Source organism: Lontra canadensis, unplaced genomic scaffold (assembly GCF_010015895.1).
Source record: "Lontra canadensis isolate GAN:19392208 unplaced genomic scaffold, GSC_riverotter_1.0 scaffold59, whole genome shotgun sequence".
NCBI lineage: Eukaryota > Metazoa > Chordata > Mammalia > Carnivora > Mustelidae > Lontra > Lontra canadensis.
The window spans coordinates 11,231,618-11,249,642 of record NW_022631053.1 but is presented as its reverse complement, the minus strand read 5'-3'; the positions used below and the strand labels follow the sequence as shown (position 1 = coordinate 11,249,642).

Genomic DNA, 18,025 nt, shown 5'->3' with positions numbered 1-18,025 from the left:
TTTTTTTTTCCCTGAAACATGCTTTTGGTATCTAGATTTTTTTCTTCTTTTATCTTCTATAAGTATGTAGTTTTACATTTTACATTTTACATTTAGCTCTGTGATCCATTTGAGTTAATTTCTGTGGAAAGTATAAGATTTGTATCTAGATTATCCAGTTGCTTCAGCACTATTATTGAACACTGTCTTTCTCCATTGAATCACCTTTGCTCCTTTGTTAGATCAGTTGATTATATCTGTATGAATCTATTTCAGGCTATTCTGTGCCACTGATGTACTTGCCTTCTTTTGACAATGTCTTACAGTTTTGATTACTCTGACTTTATAGTAAGTCCAGGAGTGTCAGTCCTATGACTTTGTTGGTTTTTTTGTCAGTATTATGTTATCTCTTCTGGGTCTTTTGCTTTTCCGTATCAACTTTAGAGTCAATTTGTCAATATCCTCAAAATTATTTGCTGGGATTTCTGTTCTGTTGGGATTGTGTTGAATTTATAGATCAGTCTGGGAAGAACTGATATCATAGCAATATTGAGTCTTCCAATCAGGAAAATAGAATATATTTGTTTATGTCTTTTTTGGTTTATTTGCTTAGTGTTTCATAGTTTTCCTCATAAAGATCTTGTACATATTTTGTTAGACTTATACTTAACTGTGTATATGTATGTGTGTGCTGTATTTTTAATTCCAAATTTTAATAGTTCATTGCTGGTAAAAAGGAAAGCAGTTGACTTTTGTATATAAACCTTGACTCTTGTAACCATGCTATAATCACTCAGTAGTTGCAGTAGGTTTTTTGTCAGCTTGGGGACATCCCACACAATCACGTCATCTGTGAACAGTTGTATTTCTTCTTTCTAATTGCTATATTTTTCATTTTCTTTTCTTACTGTATTAACTAGAATTTCCAGTACAGTGTTGAATAGGAATTGGTAAAAGGGGACATCCTTGTCTTGTTCCTTAACTTAGGAAGAAAACATTTACTTTTCCACAAGGTAATGTTAGCTTTTTAGAGTTTTTGTAGATTTTCTTTATTAAGTTGAGGAAGTTCCCCTTTATTCTTAGTTTGTAAACAGTTGTTGTCATGAATCAGTTTGTCATGTATTTTGTCAAATGCTTTTTCTGCATCTGTTCTTATGATCCTGTGATTTTTCTTTTCTAGCTTATTGATGTGTTGGATTAAATTAATAAATATTCAGATGTTGAACAAGCCTTGCATTCCAGGGATAATCCATTTTGCTTGTGGTGCATAATTCTTTCTATACATTCTTGGATTTGCTAAACTGTGTTGAAGATTTTTTTTTTCCACCTGTGTTCAGGAGAAAGATTTGTCTGAAATGAAATTTCTCCTGTAATAACTTACATTGCCTTAATTTTTGGTTTCTCTTTTTGTGGGCACAGAGGTAAGGATTAAATGGTATACATTTTAAAGGAGTTTTATGTCATTACGAGAAATTTTAGATAGAACAAACTTGGTAGACACTCTTTTTCCAGTCACTGAAGAACATAATTAATAGTAAAAAGCCTTGATAGTTTTATTTTGTCATATGCCTTTACTCCTAGAAATACTTGTGAGAATTTAACTATTATTGCGGGCCACTCTAATAAAGTATTGTATGAAACTACATTTGGGTAGTGTTTTCATTTTCCTGGCAAATTTAACTATCATTTCTATGCAGTTTGTGTAAACCCCACCCATACTTTAACCTGCTTCCCATTTTGATGAGGTTCAATGAGGGGAAAAAGCAACAACAACAAAATCTTCCTGTGTGGCCTGTAGATATCAGATCTGAAGATTATTAATGCATTTCCAGCCAGGGACCATAAGCAAACAAGCTCTCCTACAGATAACTACACCCTTCCTGTTTGGGATTGAGTTTACTGTGGAACAGATTTCGGAAATAGGTTTCTGACAGTTGTGAATTTTATTTATAAAATGTTGGAGGGTGAGGTTCTTCCTTCAACAAAAAAACTAATTATTTCCTGTCTAATGCCCAACCAGTATATTTTAAACAGTCTTTTAGAAAATTTACCCCTTCAGAGAGAATTATGTTGCTGTGGGCAGTTCTGGTTGTTCTTGTGAACTAATGTACAAACATTTGTCTGTTACAATGAATAATTCAAAAAGGACTTACAATTAAAAAATAAAACACAATCCTTAAATGCTTATATTAGTTTGTCTCCAGAGTGACAGTAGTTTACAGTTTAAATAAATGTATGAGCACATTTTAATGTGTTTGTACCTTTGATATGCAAATCTCTAGCACATTTACGTCCAGTAAATATGCTAAACGAAGAGTTACAGTTTAGGTAAAACAGCAGATTTACATTAAAGAATTTGCAGGTTAATTCACAGTGTAACATTATCCTCATCTACTACATCTGTTAAAAAGAAGCCTATAAAATTTAGGCCACCCACAAAGTGGTCTGCTGAGGCCTGTGGTTGGTGTTAGAATGCTGTTATTATGTGGGCTGACTGGTTTGGTAAGGAATTTACCTCCACTAGGACTGAAGCATCATGGTTCTGACTTTCCCCCATGGGGACTGCATTGGCTTGACTTATGTGATTTTTATGAAGTTTTATGTAAAAACTTACGTGTTTTTTAAACCAGTCAATGTGCTCTGTTGTCTTGACATCATATGTAATATGTGAATGGTGTACTGTTTTTTAAGTTAATTTGTTAGAGTAGTAATATCAGTTCTGTACCATGTAAACTTTAGGATAAACTGGAATAAATGGTTGGTTTAGATAGCTGAGAATTAAACTTACGGCTAATATGATTAAATCTCATCACACCAAACATGTGGGAGCGGGGGCTTAGATGGAGAAAGCAGCTAAGGTTTTACATATTTCACTTTCTGTGTTAATTGAAGAATTTATTCTGTTAATTTCTTTGGGGCTTGTGAAATGGTTTTTAAGAGCAAGAAAATGAATTTAGAACAATTTAGCAACCTAGTACTGCAAGTCAAAATTAAATATTCTTCTTGAAATAGCTATTGTTAAGGGATTAAAAAAATATTGCAGACACTTAAAAAATAACAGCAGCAACTACCACAACAACTAGTAGTGATCATTGGAGGAATAAAAACTAATAAGCCAAGCAGTGTCTCAGGTCACTTCTTTCTGAAGTTCTTAAGAATGAATAAATCAGGGGCGCCTGGGTGGCTCAGTGGGTTAAAGCCTCTGCCTTCAGCTTAGGTCATGATCCCAGGGTCCTGGGATCGAGCCCTGCATGGGGTTCTCTGCTTGGCAGGGAACCTGCTTCCCTTCCTCTCTCTCTGCCTGCCTTTCTGCCTACTTGTGATCTCTGTCTGTCAAATAAATAAAATCTTAAAAAAAAAAAAAAGAATGAATCATTTTTCAGGGAATAAACATGTTATAGTAATTGTTTTTGTTAAATATAAAAAAATTAAAATTCATGTAATAGTTCCTTTCAATCAGATAATTTGTATTTCACTTTTTTATGGATACTTAGCTGTAATTTTTCTTTAAATACATGCATTAAGGGTATGAAAAATAGTGTAGAAATCTAAACTGCATTTTGTGATTACAAATCAAGGAAATGATATTAAGTGGGGAGAAAACTCAGCAATTTTTGGACAGGGAATAATATCTAATTGCCACAGATAAAGATTATATATAGATATTGAAGTAAAAAAAATATATATATATACACACACACATATATATGTATACACATCCATGTGTATACATATATATGTGTGTGTGTATATATATATATGTCTATACACATAAGTGAACGTGTGTATATAACATTGTTTTGATCTTAACTCTGCCTTGGTGACTTTGTGGTTAAATATAACTTCAAAAGTTTTATTTATTTTTTTTTTCAAATAGGCACTTTTAGTCTTTTGTTTGTTGTATACTAAGCAAATTTGTCATGATTCATGATTCAAACAAAGAATCTAAAGTTAGGGGCTCAGAAACCCTTTTTCTTCCAAACAAGCAAATAAATAAAGCCATGAACGTGCCTTACCTAGCAAGCCTTTGTTCTTAGTTCTTCCCTAGTCTGATGTCCTTTTAGTACACTGCCTGATACTGACAAATGCGATGCCTAACTTCTGTAGTCAATGATGTGGTGTATCACTGTTTTTCTACTCATTCTTGTTGTCAGCAAATCTCAGAAATAGAGGCTTACATAGCCTTTGACAGTAGTGATTACTCAAGGGTGAGGGAGGTTCAATTGTATTATTATATCTCACTTTTAGACTTCAGCATCATTTTGCTAACTGAATCAGCTCAGTGTTTGGCTAATTATTTTTACTCTTAGCTAACCACAATGTATTTTGCCTTTCTAGGTTTACCGACAAGACTGTGAAACTTTCGGGATGGTTGTGAAAATGCTGATTGAAAAAGATCCTTCATTAGAAAAGTCTATACAGTTTGCATTGAGACAGAATTTACATGAAATAGGTGAGCGGTGTGTTGAAGAACTCAAGCATTTCATTGCAGAGTATGACACCTCTAGTCAAGATTTTGGAGAGCCTTTTTAGAAAATTACTTGCTCAGGCAAAAATGTTTCTAGGGTTTTTTTTGTTTCTTGTTTTTCCTGGATTGTGTAAATCCTTAATATATGGAATTTTTGTGATGAAGAGAAATACTTTATGATAGTTGACCACATTTCCAATGTCAAGTAAACATCTAAAATAGTCTAAGATATTTTAATTAGAATTTTTAAAATCTACATGTAGAGCCTCCTAATTCATACTTCTCTTTTTCTCCCCAAAAATGATGGGTCAGTTCATTTTTCAAGCTTTGAAAAAGCAGTCCTGGAGAACAGCTCATGTTCTTTTGTTTTCTGTAATATGAGATTGTTTGTTTTGGTCACACTAGTGTAATTTATTAGGTTAGGGATCATTCCACTAAAACATTTATAGTATTCTTGCATTTCATAGTCAGTGATCCCATGTGAAAATGTTAGAATTCTGAGTTTGATTTTATTGACTTGTTGCTTGCTTATTTTAGGCTTTGTAACTTTTAATATGTTCAAGTATACTATCCAAATAAACTGGATACTTTAGTATCTTACAGAATATTTGCTTTGAGATTAATTCTCATTGTGATAAAATAGAGTACTTAAATCTCAAAAGGACCTCATTAAAAAATCCTATTTTCCAAGTGAAAGAACTCAATGTTTTCTACTAAAATAATCCTGAAACTCCTAACCATTCTCGCAGATATAGGAGTCTTGAACAATATCATCTATAAGACTAAGAGAAGGGTCAATTTGAAATGAAAGGTGAGAGCTCTTTTCAAATTGAGATTTCTTTAGAAACTTCTAATTAAAAGAGAAAATTTAGAATATGGGGGAGTAGTGGAGTTTCATTTTTTCCCAGGCCTGTATTTTTAATCTCAAGAAAGGTCAATATATCCATAATCGAACCATTTACAGATTATGCCTTTGTTAATCTCTTTTTGAAGTCTTAACAAGATCTTTGATCTGATGCCCTTTTTTAGGGGTCCTCAAAAGTATTCTTTAAAGAAACAAAGCAGAGTAGGCAGTAAACCCAGCACAACTACCCCTCACCAAGCAGTCTATGTAAACAGTTCTTCATGAGCGAGCCGTCCAAATCACGAGTTAGTTAAAAATCTAACTGGGACCATTAGGATATTCCACTCATTTCCTGATCCCTTCCAGCTGGCCAGTGGCATTTAGTCAAAATGTGTATTTCTGTGGCATTAGGAAACCTTAAAAATCATGCTTGTTATTACTATCCAGTTTCATTAACTCCCCCCATCCTCTTTCCATTTCTATTCTCTTTCACTTGAATTCTGGTGTTATCTTTAGTCGCCTATATTGATAATATCTAAAGAGCTACCCCAAAAGAGATAAAAGTTATATTAAAAGTGGAAACAGCAGTACATCTGGTGAATCCTATAATATGTATTATGCCATTCCATAAATGTTAAAAACTGCTTGAACACAACAATTATTTTCTTAAGTTTCCTGTATGAGACCACCTTGAACTCTTACTTTTCCCATTTAGATATTGTACATAAGCTAAAACGAAACCCTAGATGTCATCTCTGGTAGTCTTAATTCCCTAATTATGGACAGTGATTTTATTTGTTACCCACTCTAGAAAGACTAAGAAAGTACTGATAACTGTTTCTTCCCCTACACTCTAGTTTTTCTTTTCTTTTTCTTTCTTTTTTTTTTTTTTAAGATACAGAATAGACACTCCAAACCAGTAGGTGACCCAAGTGTCCTCTGGAACTTCCATTACCATGTCTATTCTTTTTTCTTTTTAATAACTTTTTTTTTTTTTTTTAGGATTTTATTTATTTATTTGACAGACAGAGATCACAGGTAGTCAGAGAGGCAGAGAGAGAGGAGGAAGCAGGCTCCCTGCCGAGCAGAGAGCCTGATGTGCGTCTCCCCTGGGATCACGACCCAAGCCAAAGGCAGAGGCTTTAACCCACTGAGCCACTCAGGCGCCCCTTTTATAACTTTTTTTTTTTTTCCACTCTTGTTTTTCTTTTCCTTAAATATTCTGATTCCAGGATTCAATTCCTTTAGTCAAGATGTCACAAGTTTAAAAATAAAAGTTAAGACACTACCACCAAGGCAAAGGATTTGTTCATTTTGCTGAACTTCATGAAACTGGAAATTCATTCAACTAGAGGTTTTACTTACAGACTCATTTAAATGTAGGTCCAACCAATAATTCTTCTTCTTCCCTTCCCCCAATTAACATTCAACACTTAAAGCTGTTTAAAGCTTGCCATCAGCATTATTCTGGTAGGCTTGTCAGTGTTAAAACTGTTTTTGACAGCTTTTTAAAGACCAATTTTAGGTAGTTGAATTCAGATGTGTACCAGATTGTGTATTTTGCAAAATGTTCTTGATTAAAGAAATTTGTAAATTATCCATTGTTTTTGAGTATGCCCAATTGATATGATAAAGTTTTCATTGTCTTACCATAAAGCCTTGATGATCAATGGGGGAAAGTGCTATTGTGAAGCTTTTTGTGAATTTTAAAAGTGCAAAATAAAGCAACTAGGTTTAAATAATTGGATTGTCTTTTTTTTCTCTTTAACAGGCTTAAAGTATTTTCCTGAAATGTAGATTTTTATTACTCTCTACTGCAAGATTCCTCAATGTTTAGTTCACCTACTCAGCCGCAGGATGGAAGAACTGAAAAACCATTAACTTTGGTGACTTTAAGATGTCTTGATATCTGAGCAGGCAATTAAAAGAGATAAGATTGAGCACACAGAAGTGCTCAATAATTGTGTAATTATGAATCTAAGTTTCAGAAAATAGTAGGATTAAATCCTACCTCTGTATAGTAACCTCTGGAGGAACCACATCTCTGTGACCTAATTCCTAGCACAGGTTGGAATGTTGTAGGTACTTGTATTCGTTGACACGTCACAAAAGAAGTGACATTTGACCCCAAGGTCTTGGAGGACTAGGGCTTATTTAGGCAGAGAAGGGGACATAATAGAAGTCTAGGAAGAGGGGAATGGTATAGGGAAAGATACAGACCTGTGTGATTGAAGCTGGTTGGGAAAGATGATGGGCAACAAATGTAGGAAAAGATAGGTTGACAACAGAATGAATGATTCCGAATGCTTGTAGCTTTATCCTCTCCTTACTCAAGAATAACATTTGAAAATACTACCTTTGAAAATATTACCTTTGTATTTATTTTTGCCAAATATATTGATTTCTCACAGCCTTTCAGCCACTTACCAACTCTGAGCCAGTTTATAGACCCAGAACCTCTTCAAGAAAGGTTAAGCCCGCTGCCCTTCAGAAAGGACTCCGCATGTACTGCCCAAGTATTATACGGTAGTTTCAGCTTCATTTCAGAGTTTCCTGGAAGGGATCCTAAACTCCAAAGAAGGCTGTAGCAGTTCTTTGGTGATCTTGTCATCTGTGAAGTATTCTTGGTGGACAGTATTCAGTATGGAGGGCAGCCAGCCACCCAGGTGACTTTACAACTGTAACACTGCTCAGACTGGAGTCTGGAGCTCCTGTGAGTAAGTGGCCACACGCTGCTGGCCAGACCAAGGTTTGCGGGTGATAATACAGTACATTTACCACCTCCTTCCTGCCTGTTTTCTTAAGGGCTCTGATGTTACTCAATTCAGTGAAAAAGAAAAAAAAAAGGTGGTGGAGGAAGGAATAGTCTACTAGTAACTAAGGCACTTAGCAGAATCTTTTCTCCTTTTCGTGGTAATGGAGTTGAAATTGAGTCACATGACTGCCTAATTAGGACAACATTTGCTATGTTCCCCTTTGCAGTTAGTTATGACCTAGTGGCTAAGTTGAATCCTCTGGAGTTTGAGTGGAAGTACTCCTATTTCTGGGCTGGGACCTTTAGGACAGTGAATATGCTTCTTTGTGTTCTCTTTTCTCCCTCTCTTGAAGTAGTAAACCATAGCTACTCAGCCTTGATTTGTTGCAGAGCCACAAGATGGAAGGAACTTGGATCCCTGCATGGAGTACTGAACTGTTATGTGACAGAGGAATAAATGTCCTCATTGTTTAAGCCACATTGCTGGTTTTTTTTCCTAGCAGCTCAGCTTTTGTTCAAATTAATGTAAATGGTATTTGAGGGTTGGCTTCACTGAAGTTGGCTCTCAGTAGGCTGTACCAGTCTTGCCTTCCCATTGTAGTAATTGATCTTGAGGTAATGGGGATTCTTTATATAAAAGGCTTTGCCAGTCCACTGAGTTAATTCCAAGTTGTATTTAAAATCTCACTTGATGACAAATATCATTAAAGTCTGATGCATGACTCTATGGCAGTAAAGGCAGCCTGATGACAAAGCACGTCTGCTAAGATGAAGTGTTTCTAGTGTTAGACCGTTATCACTAATTGTATAAGGTTTTCAAGTTTTTTCACTGTGTGAGTGAAAAGGTAGAGGTTTATTGAAATATGAACACTTGAGAACATATAAGATAAAAAGTAACCACAACATAAACAGACATTTGCTGCAAGGGGACAGCTGAGATATGTATCCACTACTTGGGCTACCACATTATTTCCGGCTGGAATACACAGATGATGAGGAGGAGACAGAGCTACACTGGCTACTGACCATACAACTTGCTGGCCTGTGCCTTCAGGAAAGTTCCTCTTGGCCCAGGGCCAAGTTCCTGGGGGCACTTGCTGGTACCCCTATTCTTGGTAGAGAGATGGAGACCCTACTGTCATTGGGGACAGCGAGCATTCACTGAGTGGGTAAGGCTGGGCAAGCTACCTGGGGAAAGGGAGTAGATCCAATGACCAGAAGTGTGCGGTCCCATCATCCTCCAAGTGGGAAGACTCCCATCCTTTGTGATCATACCCCTGAGAAAGACATACTGGCAAGATGTCCACAACACCTTCCAGTGCGCCCAGCACCAGCCAGCTGGGTTCCTCTCTGGCACCAGATCCCAGGTACCCTTCTCTACCTATACCCCGTGCTCACCTGGTAGGGAAGGCTTCTGAGGCCAGAATAGGGTCAGCCTCCAGTGGATGGGAAAGTATGTATGTGTTGTATGTTGTGGGGGTGGGGGGGCTCAGGGAGGGAGAGAAAATGCAGTCCAGCAGAGCTGTAGCTTACCAGGCTGGAGTAACTGTTTTGTGCTCAAGCATTTGATTTCCTCCCCCTCCTTTTCTAGATAGGACTGAACATCAGTGACTTGAGGGCTCCCGCCAGCATGCCCTCCCACCACAGCCTGATGACCATAGTGGGTGGTAGTCTGGGAACACTGCAGGGCTCACTTGTTTTGAGAGGTGAGCCTGTGTGAGAATTATGTTTTCTTTACCATATAGGAGTGGCCTGCCTCCACCCCCATCCCTGAGAGTCCAAGATGAAAGACTGAGTTTCCTCAGCATCTCCTCATCCCCTGGGATGGCTTGACCTCTGCAAGGCCTATGGCCTCCATGGCCTCCTTGTCCTGGGGTGGGAATGTTGAGTGAAAGAGGGGGAGATCCTGCCCACACCTTGGGAAGCTGGGGCTAAGGGTACAGAACTAGCTGTGCTTTGGCAGAAATTTCCTATTTTAAGCTTTGTATTCTGCTACTTCTGTAGAGTAGAATCTTACTGTTATTATATTGGATGTAGGTTCAAATATATGTCCGGCTTACTTTATCAAATACTTCATAAGATCCTGAAAAACACCATGTATTCAGTTATTTCACAACCTGAACAAGGTTAGAAACACCTTTGTAGTGTTTTTTGATTCATACTTTCACATATAATAAGCCAATGGAAACTGTTCTCCTTTTACAGTCAAGAGCGGGAAAAGTTATTACTTGCCTAAGGTCATATAGCTGGAAGTGGCAGAGCCAGAGTTTTACCCAAATCTTGCAACTCTAAAGTCATTGTTCTTAGACGAAGTGAGAAGTTTGGTGGTCATTCATAACTAGGTTAAAATCCTGACTCCTGCACATACTGGCTGTTTGAGGTATGTGCATGTAATTGAATGGGTAATATAAAAATAACTCTACCAAAAGCTCAGAGAAAATTCAAAGCCTAGTTCAGTAGATTTTTCCTGTCTTCATTTTATCCTCAGTTGCTACTACCTTCCATATTGGTTCCTAGGACTTCTGTTTTGGAGCTGTTTTATGAAACACATTGGAGATTCACCAGGGGTAGTTAGGAAGCAAGCAGCAAATAGGGTTACAGCCCTCACGGCCATGGTGTAGCCTAGGACTTGGCTTTCCGGCTGCGGTATACCTGGAGCCATGGAGGATTTGAGAAGAGCCATTTAAGTGGAATGGACTTGGTAATTGAGCTCTCCCATTCTAGCAACCAAGATTAATTAAACATAGTTAACACCTTTTCAGCTTTGCTTACATGTTTGGAGAGTCAAGAATAAGATTGCTACCAGTAGCACCCCTCTAAGATGTAGGAAAAAATCATATCCTTCTGGTAATTGGAGAAAACATGAGGGAGGAAAGTATCTTGCCTTCAACATACTTTATGTAGTCTCCCAATGGTCTACTTGATGAAGGCAAAAGCCAGTTTGAAGCATATGCACTGGTAGGGATGTAACATTCTCAGACTTTTCCCCCATGATTTAGTTTAACCCATGCCCACTGAGAGTCCAAAGCATTAACAGAAAAATAAAAATTAATAGACAAAAGCCCCAACCCTTTAAAAGGTCCCTATTCCCGTGAGTTTTTAGCTCCCCCTTTGGAGGGATCATCCTTTTAGGAATCATTTACCAACATACTGGTTGGTAACAGTATGTTGGTAAATGAATCAAAAAAGGGAAAAACACTTCACTGAAAGGCTTTCTTGACATAAATTCGGTTTAGTCTTCACAGAATACTGAAACTAGAAGGAAACCTTTGAGATGGTCTAGCAACTCTCATATTACAAAAGTAGAAACTGGGTCAGGGCACTTAGCCTGCTTGAGTTAATGAGAGAGGCGGGTCTCCTAACCCAGATCTCCTGAATCCTGGCATCCAGTGGGCTCGGCCCCACTCCGCAAGATCAGCTTTGTGTTGATGTGTATTAGATTAGTAACTGTCTTTTCCAGTGTCAATTGCTTGGTTCATTTATCTAGAAAGACTAAAGCAAGTATTACCATTTAAGAGGACTGGTTTCATATTCTTAGCGGTTGTTTGGAATCAGATGTTTGCAGAGAATGGGCTGCAAGTTATATTTAAAGTTGGCTCCACAATACCTTGTGCACACAAAGCAGTAAAGAAACATGCCACTTCCTTTGCAAAAAGAAAAGTTAAGGCTAAAATTGATCCCTGAGATAGGAGTACTGGACCAACTAGCTGATTCTGTTCAAAAAGAATCAATCAGTTCTTGTCCTGTGACCAAGTCTATATATACCAAATTTTTTTTTTTTTTTTAAGATTTTATTTATTTGACAGAGATCACAAGTAGGCAGAGAGGCAGGTAGAGAGAGAGGGGAAAGCAGGCTCCCCACCGAGCAGAGAGCCCAATGCGGGGCTTGATCCCAGGATCCCGAGATCATGACCTGAGCCGAAGGCAGAGACCCAACCAACTGAGCCACCCAGGTGTCCCTACCCAATGTATTTGTTCCATATGTTCTTCCCATTTTGTGAAAGGTATTATTAAACTTTTCTCCCCAGTGAAGTTTGATTCCGTGACCTCGGCAAAATGTGAGCTCAGAGGCACAAAATTCAGGTACTCCTGCTCATTTCTCCTTGGCCTTGTTTACCAGGGAACCTTCCCAGTGTGTTCACAGAAAACCCACGTGACTGTACGGGAGCATGCCTCCCGTTTTGGGGTAGCTCCTAAGAATGCCTAGCAAATGGAACCAGGCAATACACAATTTTCTCATTTGACTAATGAAAAGGATATTGACCATAACAGTTTTAATCAGCATTGTTCAGGCTCTTAGAATTTTTTTTTTTAATCTCAGTTTTTCTCCTTTGTGCATCAGAAAATCTCACAAGTATTTCTGTAAATGGTAATTAATTGTGCCTCTCCTCATCAGCTCTGAGGGATAGGGGAATCACCTTCAGGCTCCAGAATATGTAACTCATGCCCTGGAGATTTGCTGACGGCAGGCTCACTTTTTTCGAAGTGTTTCAGAAATGTTTGAATTAGTTGCTAGCATTTAAAAGCTAGATTGGCCAAAAGTTTAAATAGCTGGTTTCTAAAAATGTGAAGGCAGGTCTAAGCAACACTTGTTCTCTCCATGGCAGTAGTCAAGCACCCATTAGAAAAGAGAAGCTCAAGAAACCAAAGTATACTCATGCTGTGTTAATAATACCTGTGCTAAAATCCTCTGGGTACTCGATACTTTCAGGACCCATCACCCAAGAACCAAGTGGGGCAGCAATGCATGCCATACCTGGAAAGCTAGCAGACTTGGGTGCCCGTTCCAATTTTACTACTCTTCTAAAGGCGGCCCACGATTTGGATCTAAAGGAAGAGTGTTAGACAGCAAATGATACCTCCTTTTCCTTCTGGTGCTTTTTATTTAACTCAAGAAACTAGAAGGCAGAGCATAAAGTATCGCAAATGCATACAGAAAATGAATCATGTTCTTTTCTTTTAGTGAGGGCTGAAGGGGGTCCCGTTGACATTTTATCCGTGCCCCTTCATGGACCGTAAGCAAAACGTTCTCCAGTTTGCTCTCAAGTGCAGCAAATGCACCAAATAGGGCTCTGCCTCACACGCGTAGAGGTTAGCGACTGCGTTTTAACATTGGATATTTATCTTGGGACCCCGTCAGATACTTTGCACTCTTGTTAATAACTAAATCTATGAATAACTTTCAGTAACTACATGCTTAGTTTTCTCGCCTAATTCTTGACAGAACTGCAAGGCAGTGGTTTCTCTTCTTTTGCAGCTAGTCTTTGTCTTTCCTACTGAGATTGAGAAGCTTTAAAGGTCCCGTTATTATCGTGAGTAAATATTTCTGCATTTCTCTAAGCATTTAGCAATCTATAGAACTCTTACATAAGGAAACGAAAAAATGAATAGGGAGCTTGTTGCCAGAAGCAAAAGGAACTGATCTTTTGACAGTGACTTGAAAACTACCAAGGACAGTGACTTCAGCTTCCACCATTTCTCCAGGCTACATATTACTGTTTATGATTCATCTTTTGTAAGCAACATATCACTGCAGTCTTTCCAAAAGGATGCCCACTGTTTGCAGCATAAATTCTGAAAAGCTGAGAGATATTCAAAAGGGAGATATTTGCTAATATGTTCTGTGAGATTGTGGTGGAACAAGCACTATCTACCTTGTTAGTGTAAAAATTAGATTACTTTTGGAGGAAAATTGGTGATATCTGTCCAAATTTTAAATATAGAATTTCTGCCCCAGGAATGCTGCTGCTCAGAATTTATGTGCAGATGTGTCAGTGCAGGATAAGGTATCTATGAGGAATTCAAGTCCCTCACTAAGGGACTGGGCAAGTCATTTATGGTGTATTATACCATCATTGAAAGAACGAGGTAGGCCTATTTGTGCTAATGTGGAATGTCCACGTATAAAGTGAAAAAAGCAAATACAAGCATGGATGGTTTGCTACCACTTTTAAAAAGATATTTACATAAATATGCTTTGAACATCTGAAGGACACACTAGAAATGACTAATAGTGGTTACTTCCGGGAAGGGACCCGAGGGACTGGGGATGAAGAGTGGAAAGGAGATACTCTGCTATCTTTCGAGTTGTTCTGTTATTTTGTTTTTACCAGGTACATGCATTTCCTTTTCACCGCTGATACATTTTTCAAAATGAACCAGACCAGGGAAATTGTAGAGTTGTTGAGTAGGCATGCTGTCACCTATTGTGTGCTTCTGAAGGAGCTCTGTCTAGCCCAGCTACAAAGCCTTGCCCTATCTGGGTGTAGAGGGGTGGGTGTAGAGGATGCTGGACCGCTGGTTTAGCAACTGGATTCATGTCCTCCTTCCCCAAGGCCTAACATAGCTTTTGGCCATTCCACAAAATAATGGACAAGTTTGCCTCTGTGCCTCAAGTCCTATTTCCCACCTATTAGTAGGGACAAAAGGTTATTGCAGGAATCAAATGTGGCCTGTTAATGGTAGAAGAATGGCAAAATAAATCATGCCAAAACAGATGAGCAAAATGGAAGTTACCTGGATATGTTTGCAAACATCTGTGTTCAGAAAGGTAGTTTGTTATTTATTAAGCATTTATTTAATACCTTCCTAAAGGTCCAAGATAACACTAGGACCTTGGGACTAAAACGTATGTGCAAGTATAGCACATAACAAAGTATCAGCTCATTAGTTCAGCTGCAAGATAATTTCCCCTCGAAACAGAACCTCATAAAGTTGAAGTAGTCAGTTGGCACAGCATCCTCTGAAGGAAACACATAACGCAAAGGCCCAGTTTTCAAAATTGCTGTTCAAGACCAACAAATTAGCTAGAAGGGAGGGGTAAAAAGGAATAGCCTCTCTTCAAATAATAAATCTACAAAATCCTCTGCCCTATACAGCAGATCCTTGTAAGTTTTGGTCTCTTCCCAGGAAATAATCACCACTCTGTTGAAAATGGGAAAGGCACCCCCTACCATCCCCAAAGGGGAAAAAAACATTCACCCAAACAACTTCTACTTGTTTTTACCATATATTCCAGGGATATGTATGGGTTTGTTTTTACATTTATACAGTTTACATTGCTTGACCCATAAATAGCACTCGTAAGATTAATAGGGCCATAGTTTTAAAGAGTATTTACATAGCCCCACCATGCATACAGAGCCTTTTTAATATTGAAAAATCAAAAAATTTGAACTCTCCATCACTAGGCAATATAAATTTGACCATCTAAGCTTATAAACCCTGACTAAAATACAAGCAATCATTTCATCCATAAATGCTGTTTCTGGTTCCCCAACAAATCTAGCACTGCAGTGTAACAAATGTCTTGCAATTCAGGGATATAAAAATATCAGCTTTAAAATCTGAACTGTACATATGTACATTAATATTTGCACCGTTAAATTAGGAATACACTTAAGTCTATGAAATACTACATTATAAATAGCAATGTCTTTTTCAATCTGTAGCTGGAGCAAATACAATGCAATGTTTACCTGGCTAATTGAAAGGGAACGAGGTGGTCTTGTACGATGGGATGCACAGTATTGTCTGGGTCAGTGTGACTACGTGCATGCCGCACAACAAGACAGACTAATCAGGACCTGGGCCAACCTGGTGTAGACAAATGACAAACACTATCGCTTTACAAAGGTGGCAGAAGTTCTCCATTGTCTAAAATCAACACACCCCCATCCAATCACCTCGGGACAGTTTCTGGAGGATTCTCTTGCGGACTGGAGAGCAAAGCCGCTACACAGAACTGGAATGCACCTGACAGGCACAAGATGTCACATCAACCTGGCACCATCCAAGGAGGGCAAACTGGAGAAATCACACCTTCCAAATGTTAATCTGACACTGTAAACAGCAGCAGGAGTCTCATTTACATGGGCAAAGCACTTTAAACTATTTTAGCAACTTTCCTATGGAAGAAAAAAGATATGATTCAAGATGGTTAATGGCAAAGTTTAAACATGATCTCCACAGCTTACTAGGTTAAGAAATAATACAGTTTTTGCCCTTGTGTCCCTTTTTCTTCTTGGATTTAGTTGTCCTCTGACCAAACTGAGGAGTAGGGAGTGCAGAAGTCGGGCTCGAAAGGTCATCTGTGTAGTAGGCATATCTCTGGGGCCGGGGTTGAGGAATTGGTTGTCCAAGAAAATACCCTTCTTCTTCTGAGTCGGAGGAGGAGGAGGTGGAGGAACACCAGGAATCGTCGTCCTCACCGTAGAGTCCCAGAAACCTAGGCAGTCCCGGGTTCTGCAGTGCGTAATCGGAGGTGGCGTGGGCATACTGTCCGTACCGGTCGGCATTCTGGATGTATGCTTGGATCTCCCGGGCACTTTTATTCTGTATAAATTTCTCGTAATTATCAGGAGTGTAAAGTCGCAGTCTGTCCTTGGGAGAATATCTTCGTTCCGTAACAAGATTCAGAGCATTGTCAGAGCGCGACTTCCTACTTCTCCTGCGGCGATGGTGAGGAGACCTGGATCCCCTCTCTTCGAAATGGTAGACCCGTCTTCGAGTCCTCTCGCTCATTGGAGGCTGCCGGATTTCGATGTTGTCACAGTTTCCGTTGTCGATGACATCATCCGAAAACTTGACCTGCTGTGGTCTGGACTGAGACTTGGATCTTCGAAGCACTGGCAGATGGACTGGCTTCTCCTCAGGCAGGATTTTTTCTGTACACAACTCTGAACTTAGACTCTTTAAGGACTCCGCACTCCTGTGCAACATGGAAGAGTTTAAAGTCCCCATATTGCTCATTTTCTCACAATCCTCTGCCTCCATCTCCTCAAAGTTTTGCAGGGAATACAACGAGGGTCTCGGCTTGCTTTCTCCATCCACGGAAGCCCCTAGGAGAAAAGCCGAGACAATCATTACAAACAAGCCACTTGAAGCATTTCAAAGAAAATTCTCCCAAATTTCAATATCTGACTAACACCCACAGGTAAGACTGACATGCATATATACGTAATTGAGGTGGTCTGACTTCTGTCGGTGCAAGGGGCACTGCCTCTTACAAGCCCAGTTCTTTTGGAGCCACATGATAGTTACAGCACGTCATGAGCAGCACAAATTTCAAAGCTTCATAAAAGTCTCATTAGTTTATGTAGAACATGACCTGTAGAAGCTTCTGCCTCTTCATACATGAAAACCAGACTACTTCACCTGAACACCTCTCAAAGCAATCTTTTCCTTTGCCTCCACGGGGCCACACCATTATGGTCCTTATATACCTAGATGAGAGGTCAGCACACCAGCGCCAGGGCCATGTTTGGCTCACAACCTATTTGGGGATAAAGTCTCATGGGAACACAGCCACACCTATTCTCTTACGCATCATCGGCCGCTGCTTTCTGCAGAGCTGAATGGCGGCAGCAGAGACCGTGTGCTCCAACCGGAAGTCGGCCAGCCCTGCACCTGGACCATCACATCCAGTCTTCCCCCTTCGCCTCTACGAACTATGCTACTTTCAGATTAATCTGACTTGAATAAAGCTTTTCTCAAAATGGATAATGCTCTCCTTTTTTTTTTTTAAACAATGCCCAGGCAAGTTAAATGAATATTGCCCAGCCGGCAGTAAGGGACTCGGGCATGGTGCAGACTACCGTCCACTGGAGACCACGTAACTTCCTACTTTCTAAAGGGAGCCTATTTCTCAGCCTGTTATTGGCAAGGAATGTTTAGCCCTAACACTTGGTGTACCAAATGATGTCTGCTTTTGATACTACATGTTAAAATACCTACCACAGGGCCTGGCAAACAGGATATGCTTAGTGTCGTCCCACCCACATTGCTCAACTCCCCTTTGTTGTAGGCATCTTTGACAAGTCAATGGAAACCAGGAAGGTAGCTCCCTTCTCCCTCCTTGCCAGGGTTAGGCCTGGCAAGGGGCAGCCACCGAAGCCTTTGCTGTATTACAGTAACATAACTTTCATGAGAAGACCGAAGTCGTTAGCTTGACTATAAAACGAGCCACAGCCTTTGCTAG

The 18,025-nt window shown here is 39.2% G+C and overlaps 2 protein-coding genes across 12 annotated transcripts in view; one reads left to right on the top strand and one right to left on the bottom strand.

Annotated features, from left to right (window-relative positions):
- Positions 1-6,178, top strand: part of PPHLN1 (periphilin 1) — a 148,042-nt gene extending 141,864 nt beyond the window's left edge. For all 8 annotated transcript variants that reach the window (XM_032877003.1, XM_032877002.1, XM_032877000.1 and 5 more), the window contains one exon: positions 4,318-6,178. In XM_032877003.1, the coding sequence (XP_032732894.1) occupies positions 4,318-4,512 (195 nt within the window). In that variant the 3' untranslated portion in view covers positions 4,513-6,178. The remainder of the gene's footprint in view (positions 1-4,317) is intronic.
- Positions 6,179-14,587: 8,409 nt separating this feature from the next.
- PRICKLE1 (prickle planar cell polarity protein 1) overlaps positions 14,588-18,025 on the bottom strand; it is a 110,813-nt gene continuing 107,375 nt past the window's right edge. For all 4 annotated transcript variants that reach the window (XM_032876995.1, XM_032876993.1, XM_032876994.1 and 1 more), the window contains one exon: positions 14,588-16,886. In XM_032876995.1, coding sequence (XP_032732886.1) covers positions 16,027-16,886 — 860 coding nt within the window. In that variant the 3' untranslated portion in view covers positions 14,588-16,026. The remainder of the gene's footprint in view (positions 16,887-18,025) is intronic.